This window comes from Battus philenor, unplaced genomic scaffold (genome assembly GCF_028537555.1).
Source record: "Battus philenor isolate CCGP_79_NKW_IND1 unplaced genomic scaffold, ilBatPhil1.0.hap1 SCAF_4, whole genome shotgun sequence".
Classification (NCBI taxonomy): Eukaryota; Metazoa; Arthropoda; class Insecta; order Lepidoptera; family Papilionidae; genus Battus; species Battus philenor.
Window position 1 is genome coordinate 15,591,250 of NW_027181704.1, and position 15,368 is coordinate 15,606,617.

Genomic DNA, 15,368 nt, shown 5'->3' on the forward strand with positions numbered 1-15,368 from the left:
TAAAATTATTATGAAATAAAAATTAAAATAAAATATCAAAAAGTTCATTGTAAATTGTGCATACGCTTGAGTATTTTGATTTTAAATATTTATGCTCAGTTATTATGTTATTTTTTTTCACGACTCCGTTACCCTGTGAGTTATTACCTGAGATTCGTGGAAATTATTTCCGTAAAGGAATAAAAAAAATAAAATATAAATATAACTCATAACCTAAGTACGTAAAGCAAACAAACGGCCAAAAGAAATATATGGGATCCTACACTCTACTTGGTGTAACTTACAAAAAGTTTCGCTCGGGAACGAACCGAAAGCTATCCGTCTCTCTTTCTCAAATGATGGCTTTACCACCATCCATGAAATGTCTACACCATAATCACAAGAACTCGCTTTCTAGAGAAGAATTTTCTACCCAAAAACTCGCTTTAGAGAGCGTCCTAATCGAGATAACGGAACACTTTCAGCAAAAGAACTAAACTTTAAGCTAGTATCCGAACATGGCGTCCGATGCGAAAACAAAATGGACGTCCATTGGAACATGTCCATTCCAACATGGCGTATTATGGCACGTTAAGAAAAATCACGAGCGATGGCGCGCACGGCCACTCTTTCTGCGTTTCCTTCTGCCGTCGCGGACGAACACGATGTTGGCGGGGTCGTCCGCCAGCTGTGGGAACTTGGACACGGAGTGAACGTCCTTCGCAGCCCACCCGTCAACGACGCCATGCGAGATGAGCTCTTCTTTCTCCTCCTCGGTCCAGGATCCTCTGCCCTCCCAGCCGGCGGCTACCAGTGCCTTCTCCCTCTCCCAAGCGCGCGCCGCGGCGCGTTTGTGCGCGTGCTTCAACAGCTTGATCCTCTCTTGCGCCGGGTCGACTCCGTAACGCAGGACTATAACTGCTTGCACAGAACCCTTGCCCACCGCGTGGACGCGAACCTGGAAATTTATTCGTCAACCTTTATTTTAATTGTTTTTATGTATATTAATGAAGAAGAATGGCTTTCTCTGAGGATTTGAATAATATATGAAAGTTTGTTGTTACCAGGTGCTGCTAAAGTAATATATCGATGTACAGTAGTTTAAAAACGTAAATACATTTTCAATAAAAATAAACTATGATACTAATATAATGTATTTACATCTATGTGGACCAATCAGATTTAAAGGTTTTAATTTGGTAGACGATATTTAATTTTACTGGCAACATCTATCTGTCTATTTAATAATCAATTGACAATTACAGCCATTAGCCAGTCAAGAGGTGTCACAATGTGGAAATTAAATATAAATATTGATTAAACAAAATTATCAAAGTTTAAATGTTGTTCCTTGTTTAATGTATACATACAAGTAAAATTTAGCTTCATTACTTACAATTCTAATTATATCATATATTTATTTGTTTATATGCTCTTTTATTATCTTTATTGTACATCAATAAAAATATTAGAAATCACACAATCAAAATGCTGACACACACAAACAAAAAATTAAAATGGGCGGTCTTATTACAAAACACGATTTCTCCCAAACAATTATACAGTTGTTGTCATTTGATATTTTCTTATGTAAGTATATACTGTACCTCTGATCCTTGGTCGTTGGTCTCGTCCTGCGACACGTTGAACTTGCCCGATAGCCGGCGTAATTCCTCCATGTCGTCGCGGATCTTCAAGGTGTTGTCCTTCACGAAGTAGAACACGTCCTGGTCGTGGATACTGAAGTGAACGTCGAGGAAGTAGGAGTTGTTGAACACAGTCGTTATGACGTCTTCCACAACGCTGTTCGCTCCGTCCGCCACACTGATGAAGGCTTTGCCGTCCACCCGGGATATCAGCACTCCTTCGCCGAAAACTCCCCTCTTGTACGAAACTCTTGGGAGAAGGTTCCTCGTGATGGGCTCCATTTTGAGCAACGGCGTGGGCACGAAGTCTATGTCAGATAATTTATCATTCACCTGAAAAAAAATCATATCAGTTTATTGAAATGAGTCTTTCAAAATGAATTTACATCATCATATATGTAATTAAAAATGAATTATTAAACGTGCTGCTCAGTGCCAAACTCGAAAACAGCGGGACCAATTCGGCAACTTTTTTATACTTGCGTTAAGACACGAAGAAGGTTTTCATGGTGAGACAAAATGGAAAAATTGCATGAAAACGTTTGACATCAATTTAAAAATAGTGCACTCTATTAGGGTCTTAGTGTCATGAGGTAATATAAGGCTGCAGTCCAGCCAAGCTGTTATAAATTGGCGAAAATTTAAGTCTTAGTCACAACTTCATTAATTATTATTCACTAGAAACATCAATAGTTGAAGTATTAACAGAGAATATTTTCAAATTTAATCAATCAAGAGATACGGTAAACCACAGGAAAATATTCATAAAAATCATGAAATATAGTTTAGTAATCAATTATTTTTCTGATTTTTCATTCATTAAGAACTTTAATACTATATAAGAAATTCGCTCGTTTTATACATGACAAAAAGGGTCATTTGGTTCCATCGAAATGGGGTCATAGATAGACCTAGATATGATTTAAAAAAGCAGCCCCTGCCTGGTGAACCTCGAAGTTACAACTTGGCCAGAGGTGAAGGATAGGCCAAATTGGAACAATTTCAAGCCGAAGACCAAGATCCAATTGATCCAAGAAGCCAGAAAAGTAGTGGTAAATGTATAATTTAGTTAATGTTAGAGGTTAATATGTACCTTTTCAATGATGCATTGAAGTCCAGACATCACACCAAAGTCAGGTGCCAACTGGGGTGCGGTCACTGACGACATTGGTTGGAAGACCATGTCAGTGATGTACTTGGAACCCATCATCTTGGTGAGATCGTAGCCGAAAAGCTGGAGCCAACTAGCCAAGTTCGTCATATAAGGCACGTTTTGATTCTTATTTATAGGATCGTTGTTCTTAAATCTATAGATGAAGATATCCGTGGGTAGGCTTAGCTTGGTAGCGAGATGTTCCCAGCTGGGCGTCATCCACTGTCCCACAACCGGATCGTACAATCTATTATCCAGGTAAACTAGGTTCGTGTTATAATCGAGTATACCGCCGTGGAAGTCAACGGGGACGTAGAAACCTGGATTTGTGTCTTTGACAATTTTCCCAAATGGACTTCGTTTCAACTCTTTCACGATTTCACCATTTACATCGAATACTACAAGAGGTGATCCATTGTGGTCTGTTGCTACGTAGAAACGCTGGTCTTCCGTCTCAATGCACGTAAGGAAATCTCTCTGGTCGTAGAGGAATCTCACGGTTTTTTCTGCCTTAGGGTAATGCATGTGTGTGATCAGATTTGGGGTTTGTGGGTTCGTGTAGAAGAACTGTGTGATGTTGTTCTTGTCGTCCTTCCACGCCACAAGTCGGTTCCTGTCGTCGTAGTAGTACCACATTTGGAACTTGTCTCTTTCGAAGGCGTGGACGAACTGGCCTCTAGAGTTGTAGCGGTACTTCTGCTCCCCGCGTCTGATCACGAAGCCGCGGCCGTCATAGCTGTTGAACTCAAGGTCACCATACTGTACTACTCTGTCTCCGATGTCGTAACCCAGGTAGCGTTTCTCTCCATGCTCGATGACTCCAATCACATTACCATTTTCATCGTATACATACTTCCAGTCGTCTTCAGATCCGACCACCTCCATGAGATGACCGTCGTAGTTGTAACTTATTCGCTCGTTAGAAGAAGTGTCGCCTATCATCAGCTTCTTCGTTTTGATTCTGTTCCTCGCGTCGTACTCGAGTTCCAATCGGAACACGTCGAAGGACTTTATGTTCATTAGGACAGTTTTAATTCTTCCATGGTCGTCGTAGTCCGTTATCGTGAAGTACTGTTTGCTGGTGTCTTGCATGACAGAGCGATTGAAAGTGTTTCTGTATATTCTTAAATCGCTTACAGCCTCCAGCATTCCGAGGTTCTGACTGTACTTTACTTTCAGTTGCGGCATTTCCTTACTGTTGATGTTGGCGTCGATCATGGAAAGGCGAGCGTTTCCGTCGTACTGGTATTTGAAGTGTGCATTGTTAAGGCCGCTCTTCGAGTTGAATTTCATCTTTTCGTCTTTAAGTATACCCGCGTGGTATTTATAGTCTTGTTTCAGCTCGTAATCGGGATCGGTGATTTCAACGTTCTTCACGAGGTGAGTGTTTTCATGGTACACATATCGAATAGCGGAGGCACCGGCAAGAATTGTCTCCAGTTTGCCAGTGCTGTCGTAGACGTAGAGTATCTTACCCGATTGGTGTGGGAAGATCTTTGCCAGGATGTGTCCATCGTCATTGTATAAGATTTCGTACGGATGTCGGTTCATAGGCGAGAAGTATTGATATTTGAAGTATCCCAAAGATGTCATCAAAGCAAATGTATGGATGTGACCTCTTGGCGTTGTCAAGTTCTGTAGAGCGCCAGAATCGTCGTAGTCTAGAAGATAGTCGCTTCCCCGCGGTGTGGTCACTTTCAGTGGTAGGCTGGTGAACATGTCTCGGAATGAGTAAGCCAGCGAAGATCCATCACCATAACGGATTTCGTGAAGTCTACCGGCCCTGTCGTATCCGTAGGTTTCATTCAGATCGCCCCACCGCCAACTGGTCAGCCTATTAAATCTATCATAGTCTAGTTCCACTTCAGCGAAGATTCCGCTCCTGGGTCCCCATTTGACTGGTCTTGCTGTTCTGTCGTATGTTACATTAAGAAGTTCCACTTTATCGTCCATGAACACGGCCACTGTGGAACTGTCTCTATCGTATTCTAGCGTTAGAAGATTTTCACCGTTCACACGTAATTTTCTACCGATCTGTGCAACTGCCTTGTTGCCTTTGCCTTTGTTGGATTGCAGTCTTCTCAAGAAGTACCGCCATTCGAACCGGTTGGCTAAATCGCCGCCAACTTCTGTTCTCTGTTTAGCCGGGACCGGGTAGCTTTCTCCGAGTATTGGGTCGATCTCTGACAGGATCGTGTATGGCACTGTGTCTGTTGATATGACGTGACCCCAAGGCAAACTGGAAGAAATGCTGCCATCCGTCGATATGATCATTTTCTTTTCGGCTTCCCCTCGTTTTGTGTTCACTGATGAGCCTTTTATGAGAATCGATATTGGTTTTCTGTTGTTCTCGCTCACTAAAACAGTCGCGCCTTTGAGACTAAGATCGAAAGTCAGATTGATGATCCTTCCAGTTGGCGTCACGGCTGACGTGAGCCGTCCAAATTCATCGTATTTATAAATGTAGCTTCTTCCTGTACTATCGTACTTGGCTTTTAGCAAACCAGTCGTTCCATGGTAGTCAAAGGTGACGTTAAAGTTATCTGGGGTTCTCAACTCTTGCAGCATTTTCATCCGAGACATCTTAAGCCTACATTTCTGACCCTTAGTATTCTCTATGGAGTTGACCAGGCTGGAATAATCCCGTAAGAGGAATACTTTGTTTCCTGCTGCGTCGGTCACTGTGCTTAGTTTTCCGTTACTAGTGTTCACTGTGTATGTGAACACGTAGTTGTTTTCACCAGTAAGTATATTTTTGGTCATAATATGCTGACCGAATCTGTTGAAGATATATACTTCTTGTGTGTCTGGTGAATATATCTCGTATTCTCGCGCTCCGCTGGCGTCAGGAATGCTCGCCATTACAGAACGTATTCTGTAGTTTGCTTGGTCGGCGATGTGCACGATACCGTCCGGACTCACGATCACCGCTGAGATGGTATTGAATTTGGAATTAGAGGCGAGGAAGTGATCGGCTTCGAAACAGTCGCAGCCACGTTCCAGACAGTTACATTTGGACTCGGCTCCGGCGTACAACGTGATCTTTCCGTCGGTGGTTATGAGCCGAACTCGGTTTATTCTTTGCGAGTCGCTCTCTGCGACGTATAAGTCTCCAGCTGCACCAAACGCAATGCTCTGAGGCATGACTAGTGTAGCGTAGGTGGCCAGTTCCATATCGTATCCTGTCAAAGGAGAAGGACAATGGAGAGGTCTTCCAGCGATAACTTTAACTCTACCGTCTGGCGCCATTTGTAAGATCATGTGGTCGTCGATAATGTGAAGACTGTTGTCCAGAGGGTTGATTGCCAGTTCTGTTGGCCAGCGCAAGTGGACCTCTTCAACGCTTAGTGTGCCTTCGCAAGGAATCGGCTTCCAATGGGCCCTGTGCATATGGTTACCGATGACCGTCGTGATGATGCCGTCTCTGTCAACCATCCGAATGTTGGTGCCATCGGCGAAGTATAAAACGTTGTCTATAGAGACAGCTACTCCTTTGGGATAAGCCAGCTTTGCGTCTCTGGCCAAAGCGCCGTCGCCGCAGTGAGCTTCGTCACCCGGCAGACATCTCTCTCCCGAGCCCACGACTGTTTCCCAGTTGTGCTGTGGGTCGCTGTAGTCGTTCGTGTCGCGGACTTTAATAATTTGATGGGATTCGGGGTCAGAGATATAGAGCGTACCATCCAGAGGCGACAGGGCCATGTGGTATCGATAGGAAACTCGAGTTGCGCTGAAAAAATTAAAAATATTAATTTAATCTTTATTTATAAAGGATGACTTACACACTGAAGCGTGGTGTTTCACTTCTGGCTTTATTGGCACACTCAAAATAGCTTATCCAGCTATATAGCTCAACGAAGATTTAGAAATAATATATATCATATTAGATTGCAAATTGAAGTGGCAGTCGGCAGGCTGCATAGCACGCAGAATAGATGGTCGCTGGAGGTTCTAGAGAGGAGACCACGGAACAGTAAGCGTGTACGCCATATACAGATGCGAGACGCAAGTTGCGTGCAACTGGTCTTATTGGAAATCTGTGGACTTCCTACGGCTTAATGACAAAGATGAAGATATTTCTAAATATATTTAAAATATTAACGTAACAGTTTCTTTCTTCCATGTCTGTTTCCTCCGTGTATGGTCATACCTGACCATACACGGAGGAAATACTGCACACTTTCTTCTTGTTTTGGTTTACTAACTATAGTATTCCATAACAGACTCTAATTCAATTTTTGAAAGATGCCTTGACCCCTGGGGAAAAGACGTAGCTGTGTACAATTGCAAACTACTAAAAGGCCCTCGGAGATATCGTTTTTAGTCTTTTTCTGGAGCCTCGGGTCAATTCAGCAATTTCCCTGTATAACATTAAAGCGAGACCTGAGTTTGCTAACACGTATTGCTATGGATAAAATTAAGCTTACTTAAGTTTGACGATGGTCCTGACGGTGCCATCAGTGTTGATCTTCCTGACCAAGTTGAAGTCTCCTACGTAAAGTGAGCCATCGGGAGCAGCGGCCAGCGCGACAGGCGCCAGGAGTCGTTGTCGGGAGGCAGGTCCTGCACACGCGCTGCCACACTCCAGTGCCCGTTGTCTTCCATCTCCAAGGGTCGTGATGATAAGCCGTGGCTTGTGCTTCAGATATATGTTAGTACCGTCTCCTTTTTGCAATATACCTGCGAATTAGTGACTTGTATTAGTAAAATATCATATAAAACAGTACGTCTTCCAATCAAAATTACAAAAGACGAGTTGTTATTTTGAAATGTAATCTGAGATAGAATTTTTCGTATAATTCAAAATTTGAATAAAATTAGGAAACAGGCGTCAAATTCGAACAGGATTTTTTTTTCCAAAAAATGGTCTCTTCTAGATGATGGACGAAGATCTCAGGTAGCTTAATAAAAAATTTAGGTATATGTTCATCAGCACTCACCTTCATGGAAGTTATATCGGTGATGAATGTCCAAGTTCCAACCACCGACATCAGATATACTCATATCGTGTCCGCTAAGTTTGGTTGTCTGAACGTTCCATATGATATCCTTGCAGTCGCTGTACTGGTACCCAACTTTCACCAGCGCCGTGGTAACTCCGTACACTCTCTGTCTATACACATTCAGTCTATTCCAGGGGTAAGTAAACTTGATCACTGGGTCAGCTTCAAAAGTTTTCTCGAAGAGTATTCCTTCTATGGTGATCCTCAAATGAATAAGGGCTAAGGTCGGAGGGACTTTCTCGGGTGTTAACTGCAGCTGGATCGTGGACAGGTAACCAGCTGCTCTGGAGCTGTGGTATACCAGGTTGAGCCCGGTGCCTGGGATCTGCAGGCTTTCTTGTACGACCTGGGTACAAAAAGAATTTTGGTTATTTATTTCTAATTGTGTTCAATTTAAATTCTCAATTTTTGATTAAAACTGGGAATGACTTCTACTTTGTAATTGGCGAAGTTATTAAATTGACTTTGGAATAAATAAAAAAAAAAATAATTTAGAGGGAATAATTCGTCATGGATACTTTATTTAAAATTGTTTTAGTAACAATTCAACGGCAGATTATTTTATAATGACAACACAGTACGAGTAGATATTTAAGACAATTTATACTATGTATTAAAAAGACATGAGTTTTGAAGAGGGTAACTATCATCAACCTTTTTACTATTTTAGCCATAACACGTCCTCAGCTGGACATAGACCTCCCCAAAAGATTTCCAATAGAACCGGTTGAAAGCGGTATACATCCAGCGTCTATCGATGACCTTGACAAAGTTCATTGTCAACTGAGTGGACGTAATTTTAATAAATGATTTTTTTATTTATGGCATATACGATAGTTTGTTAGTTGGGTAGTTTTGATTGTGAAATCGCGGGAAATTCGGAACGATAGGTGTAACTTTGAAATCTCCTCGTGTCACCTGAACGGTTTCCTATTTATTGTTCATTAAGGTATATTAATATTTATATTAAAATTAACAAATGTATATCCTTATTATATATCGTTTATACTGCCGACATTCGCAAGGATTTATATTTATGTTGTTTGCCTTTTTTATAAGTTTCCTTATACTATGACTAATGAAGCTTTGTGCATTTGACAGTTCGTACTGAACATCGTGCGTTTGACAGTTACGTGCTACAAATTTATATTTACGTTTACAGGCTACACCGGTCAATATTTATGCTTAACAACGTTGATTAATTCGTTTTACATTTAATAAATAAATAAAGTGATCATTAGTTGATTTTTTTTCTATCGAATGGGTCGAGCGCCATCTTTTGTCAATAAAAACTGTCGCAAGTTGATTAAAAATAAAAAACAATATCCGAAGTACAATTTTAAGTTGAATGAATGAGAATTTAGAGAATATTTAAATAAATGTTGTAAAATTTGAATAGTAAAGTTACCTGAGATTCAGCCAAGATAGCGCTTTTGTCGGGACATGCTCCTTGGAAGCCGTGCTTCCAGGTTGCAAGCACGACTGGCTTCATGGCATCGTAGTCATGTGCAAGGCATGCTTGGGGCGGGCCCATACCTCCCTTCTCGTCTGAAGTCGTCATAACCACCTCGTCGATTATAACAACCTGGTGATGAAACATCAAATGTTTTGAAGTAGTCATGGATATAATATACACGTGCAATTATTTAAACCTTATACAATGATTATGGTGAAAACAACAATTAAAAATTAAGATAATTTTAGGAACCTTCCGTGCCCTCTGTCACATTCAGGACAGGGATTCTATTATTTTAAATATTTATTCCAGTTTGTATTTTCTAATCACTTTCACAATCTCTATTACTTTTCTTACATTCTACACATTTTCTTCCATTCTCTTACCATTTATTTATATTCCATTCACACCTCGCCTCTCTTTATTCGCCTCACCCTTTTGTTATATCACAGTACAGTTTCAATTTTGATTTTTTATTTCAGGACTCTTACACTTGTTATATTATTTCTATATTTTCTTTATTCTAATTAACAATTTGTTATCTTGTTCTATTACCCGTCCTACGTTTCATTTCTACTTATCATCTCCTATACAATATTTTGGCAATATATCAAAAAGATGTGGAGAGAGAGTTTGAAACATTATGATTACCATAATATTACAATAACTGTCTCCTGAGACAATGTTAATATATATTATGATCCATATAAGTTTATTACAGAGGTCACTCTTGTCAACATATCGCAGAGAATGCAGGAAGATACCAATTTGATATAAACTTCAATCCGCTTGAACTTCCCTATAATGCTATCCCTTAACTTCAGACCTCGCAACATACTCGGACAGTTTTTATATTTGATACATCAATTTAAAAACGTATCAGTGCAGTTTTAAAAGCGTGACTTCAGAACATATAACAGTCTAGATTTATTGGTAACGCTTAAAAATTATCGTAATAGGTCTTGGCTGGGAGTTTTTGGAAAGAGTCATGTAAAAAATTGGTAGTTTCAACCGCCTACAAGACGCCTAATCCTACAAGAGCCTAGAACAAATTCAACTATTTTTTATGATCGCAACGATAACTGATCCTGCGCTGCACCCATCCAGCGACTTTCAGCGACTTTCAGCGTCTTCCAGCGACTTCCAACGACTTCCCACGACTTCAACTATGCCGTCGGTCCACCTAGTGGGGACCCTATACACGCTGCGTCTACCGGCTAGTGGTCGCCACTAGAGAATGTTTTTATGATTACTTGTATATAACAAGGGACGGTTCAAATCCTCTCAATATATCTAGGCCAGTAACAATATCTGTACGTACTTCAAATATTTATAAACAATTCGTAATAGTAAAGGTGTAAAAAGTAACCGAAGATATTTTTATCCGTAATTAATAATATGATCAAAAAGTAAGGTAAATTATTTATTTATTATTCTAAATCAATTTTATCTCCTTTAAAGTATTCTTCGTCGCGTAAAACGCAGTTCTGCCAACGCTTTTTCCAGTCCTCGAAACATTCGAAATAGTCTCTTTTCCGATATAGCCTTCAAAATTTGCGATTTGGTTTTTATCTCCACAACCGTGTCAAAACGATGTCCCCCCAATGGTGTTTTAAATTTGCTCAATGGACAGAAGTCTCACGGAGCCAAATCAGGCAAATACAGAGGTACGATATCAATCGAGTTTTTGGCAAATATCGCGAAGAACCAATGCAGTATGACAACAATCAATCGAGACTTGACGAGTTTGAGACGTAAATCATACTTCAAAATGGTCTGGGTTGAATTAAATGATAAATCAACTTTTAATAAACAGACGCTTGGTAAATGTTATAGACAGTTTACCAACCAAGGAAAAAACAAATTACCGACCTTCCTAATGCCCGGGAGTTTTAAATGATATACCTACCTTACTTTTTGATCTTCATCACAAAGTAACGGTATAATCTTATTTGGCATTTTGTATGGAGAAATTTCACAAAAGAATTAGACAACTTTATAAAGTTTCAAGTTAAATTAAGACTTGAAAAATCCTAATGCCTCTTTGATAGCCGCCTCGCATGTTTCGGGCGTGGGTAAAAAAATATATTAAATTGCTTCATACGGACTTTGAGTGAAGTTGTCGGAGTTATTAACGTCGACGGCCTTCTGAGATCGGATAAGCAACTGTTCGAGTGCTTTATTCGTTCTAAATTCTTTCGAGCTTATAATAATCCCTAATGAAACGGACGAACTTCGGCGCAACTTAAACACAATTAATTAAAAATTTACGGTTCACTTAGGACGTTGCTTTTGTAAAGGCGAAATTAAATATATTACGAACGTTAATATTTCGTAAATAATAGAACGTTGTGAATTATTAACAACAAGAGAATTTAATAACAAAAACGATAACTACCTCATGCAGGTTGATTGATTATAGTATAAAGGACATATTACCAATCATCCTGTAAAATGTGATAATTCTGAAAAATGTTACACTTCTGGCAGTACAAAATTTGCAGGGTGATAGTAAACAATAATTAATTTTAATATGTAGTAATTCGTATATTTAAAACGTCTACTGTTTTTGAAATCATCTACTTTTGAATTGGGGTAGACCCTTTAAAGCTTTAACATCTGTAACTAATCACCATATATATGTTTTCGATAACGTACCTCGTTCCAAGGCACGAAGACAACTTGTGTTGATCTCTTGAATGGCGCCCGTCCGAAGTGCAATGTGACTGCTCCACCACCGTTCACCAGCAAATCGAACCAACCGTCTTCCCGGGTCAGAGTGAACCCTTCCAATGGAGTAGAAGTGGATACCCTGACGCCTACTAAGCCTGATCCCAATGACGTCACAACTCTACCCCTGATAACTGCTGATCGACTGGAAAATCATTGATTAAAGGTCACAATTTGAGGACAAAACACTATATGATTTCTGGTAGTAAAACTGTGCTCAATATCTAAAGATGGAACAAACTGGGAGTTGATAAGATCGTTTGCTTACATTACTAGGGCTTTGGAAAGGTTTCTATTAAGACTCAACATTTACATGTGTTAACTTTACTAATTTATGTGATAAAGGATTCTAATTCTTGAATAATTTTGTCAAATCTGCCACTACTGGGATCTTCTTGTATTTAAAACACTATATCTATTTTCAAATGAGTGATTCAAGATTCAAATGTAGTCTTCTAAGATTGTATAGAGGTGACTTCGTTAAACGTATTCTACCGTACTAAATACTCGTCAAAGTGAAAATATAATAAATATTATTAAATAAAAAGCATAACACAAAACTCACAGGACACGTTTTTAGGTATCTATACAAATACATATTCATGCACACACAATATATCATATATACGCCAATAAACTCGATACAGAATACAATATACGTGTGAATATAAAAGGTGATATATATAATTGAACACACACAATCCTACCTAAGTCACTCTATATCTTACCTCGTGTTGAAGTGGTTCCAAAACATACTGCGCAGCGGAAAGACGAGAAATGACAAGAATGAGTACCATTAGATACATTGTTAATCAGGAAGAAGGAAATTAAAATACATTAGTAGCAGCGATGTGACCAGCTAGATTCCGGTAAACAAATCCATGATCATGCAAGTGCCAATATAGTAACCTTTGAAGAGAACGTTAAATTTACAAAAGACTCCGATACAATACGATGAACACAAAATTAATTTTTATTGTTACATGTGTAAGGACAAGAAAAGAAACGGTGAAACATATTCTCATAAATAAAACATTGGGATTGACTGGGGCACAACATTGCGTATCTTATATAATAGATATCTCCTGTCACATCTGTGTATTCAAGCACCTGACGATAAAGAACCATTTGGCATTTCAAGAATCAATTTTCGATTTGTATATTTTCATTCATAAACATGCCAAATGATCCTTTGCTGATTCACGGGTAACATCGAACATATATATTCTTACCTTTCGTTAAATGTCTCCTGTTTGGCGTAGTTTTGAAGACTACCTTCGTCGATGAGAAACTTCATTCTTTCGAAGAAGGAAGCGGTGATAGCTGGCGGTTGTTTCCTGAGAAGGATGTCCGTCGGTTTGGGGGAAGACACGCACAATTGACTACCTTTACAGGTAGGATTTTGACAGCATTCTGGATCTTCACAGTCCACTAGACCATCTGTTTTAATAAAGATAGAAACTTATATACACATTATATTACAAACATAGTAAAATTAGTACATTAGTTTATATGTTTCTTCCTTTAACAAATACACTAAAAATTTTGTTTCCATTACCGTTTAAATAAGAATTAAAAATTTATAATAAAACGTACAGTCATATGATCAATCTAAAATGAATGTGTTTTTTTTTAATTGAACAGATTTTCACCTTTGTCATTGTCCTTTGAGTCGTCGCAAATTTGCTCCTTAAGCGTAGTGCAGTCTGGTCCATCCCAGCCGTCAAAACACTTGCATTCCCAATGCCCATCATTGGCCACCCTGCACTGGCCGTGACCAGCGCAGCCCCTAGGACATCCTTCCAGAGTACAATGACGGCCATTCCAACCGGAAACGCAGAGGCAGGTTCCATTCTTGCATTGACCGTGATCGCTGCAGCGAGCGTCACAGAGCTTCGACGTACAGTATTCTCCAGTCCAACCTTGATCGCAAATGCAAGACTCACCGACGCACCTTCCATGCGGGCCACAGTCGAGATCGCACACTTCTGTAAATACAGTATGAAAATGATATAAGAAAATTATTAGAAATACAGTACAATGTGTTTATCAGGATCAACGACTAACCTTTTGAACAGTCATCACCAGACCATCGCGCGTGACAAGTGCAGGTCTGAGTGTCGACGTCGAAGTTACCATGACCGGAGCAATCTGGCAAACACTGCAATGCGTCTTTATCCATTGTCGCACAATCTATGCCCTTCCACCCTTTCTTGCAAACACAAGCGCCGTCGATACAAAAGCCGTGTCCAGAACAAGTAGGATGTGGACAGTCGACGTCTTCGCAAAATTTGCCCTTGTACCCTCGAACGCAAGAGCACTTTCCGTTCACGCAGTGACCGTGGCCGTTGCAGTCCGGGACCTCGCATTCGTCGTGACGCAAAGAACATTCCTTGCCCTTCCAGCCGGGATTGCATTGACATTCTCCATTGATGTACTCTCCTCGTTGACTGCAGAGTACTGGACATACACCTATAAAGAAAAGTAATAGTTGTTAACCTGGGCCGGGGCCCAGCTTTCTTTAAGATGAACGTATTTAATTACATGGTCGTAGTCTATGTCACTAATTTCGAAATCTTATACAATGTTTTCCTTCACCGTTTGTTGATTAGTAGGATGTAATTTATTAAAAATGATTGTTTATAGGTATTTTATATTCAACTTACTTTCGTTACAATCATCACCTCCAAAACCGGGTTGACATTGACAATGACCCATCAGACATTCGCCTTTTCCTGAACATCCGTTGGGACAGTTATGAGTCATGTCTTCAGCGACAACAGCAATGAATGAAATCTCCTGAGGATCACCGTCGTCGTTGTACAGAGAAAGGAACCAATGACCTTGCTCCATATAATGCGTTACTTCTTTCTTTACGGATGGCTGTAAAATATTTGAAATTAAAGCGTAATTTATGTAATCACTGTAAGAAATATTTTTAAAAACACTTACGTGGGACGAACGAGTAGTCCTTGCTTTAAATCCACTTAAAACTTCCAGAAAATGGTACTGAGTATGAGTGGGCAAAGCGTTTCTCCTTGCGTATACTCCTATAGATGCACCTCGAGGTATCAGATAGTCGAATTTAACATACGATGCTTCTGACTGATAGAATTGCATGTTCCAATAACTATATGGAGGGATTTGTTTTGATAATTTTTCACCTAAAGTAATTTGTTTGAATGTAGTACCGTCCGGTGGGAAGGACTGCATCGGAAATGTTCGAGCACCTATAAACGATAGAATTCGAATAAATATTTCAAAAATTGATTTCTTTAATAATACGTGCATATTGTTTAATGGATATGAAATTTGCCATTCTAATGTGAAGATAGTGTGCTTAACTAAACTATGCTACGTTTTTACTAAGTACAAGTTTAAGCGCATGCAAATTGTAAATAAGC

General features: G+C 39.7%; 1 protein-coding gene across 1 annotated transcript in view; it reads right to left on the minus strand.

Moving 5' to 3' along the window:
- Positions 1–552: 552 nt before the first annotated feature.
- Positions 553–15,368, minus strand: part of Ten-m (teneurin transmembrane protein Ten-m) — a 391,498-nt gene continuing 376,682 nt past the window's right edge. The window contains exons 8-19 of the mRNA XM_068772043.1: positions 14,917–15,194; positions 14,631–14,847; positions 14,032–14,436; positions 13,617–13,952; positions 13,197–13,404; positions 11,893–12,109; positions 9,187–9,363; positions 7,716–8,124; positions 7,203–7,455; positions 2,719–6,505; positions 1,587–1,958; positions 553–937 (exon numbers count right to left, since the gene is read on the minus strand). Of these exons, the coding sequence (XP_068628144.1) occupies positions 581–937; positions 1,587–1,958; positions 2,719–6,505; positions 7,203–7,455; positions 7,716–8,124; positions 9,187–9,363; positions 11,893–12,109; positions 13,197–13,404; positions 13,617–13,952; positions 14,032–14,436; positions 14,631–14,847; positions 14,917–15,194 (7,016 nt within the window). The 3' untranslated portion in view covers positions 553–580. The remainder of the gene's footprint in view (positions 938–1,586; positions 1,959–2,718; positions 6,506–7,202; positions 7,456–7,715; positions 8,125–9,186; positions 9,364–11,892; positions 12,110–13,196; positions 13,405–13,616; positions 13,953–14,031; positions 14,437–14,630; positions 14,848–14,916; positions 15,195–15,368) is intronic.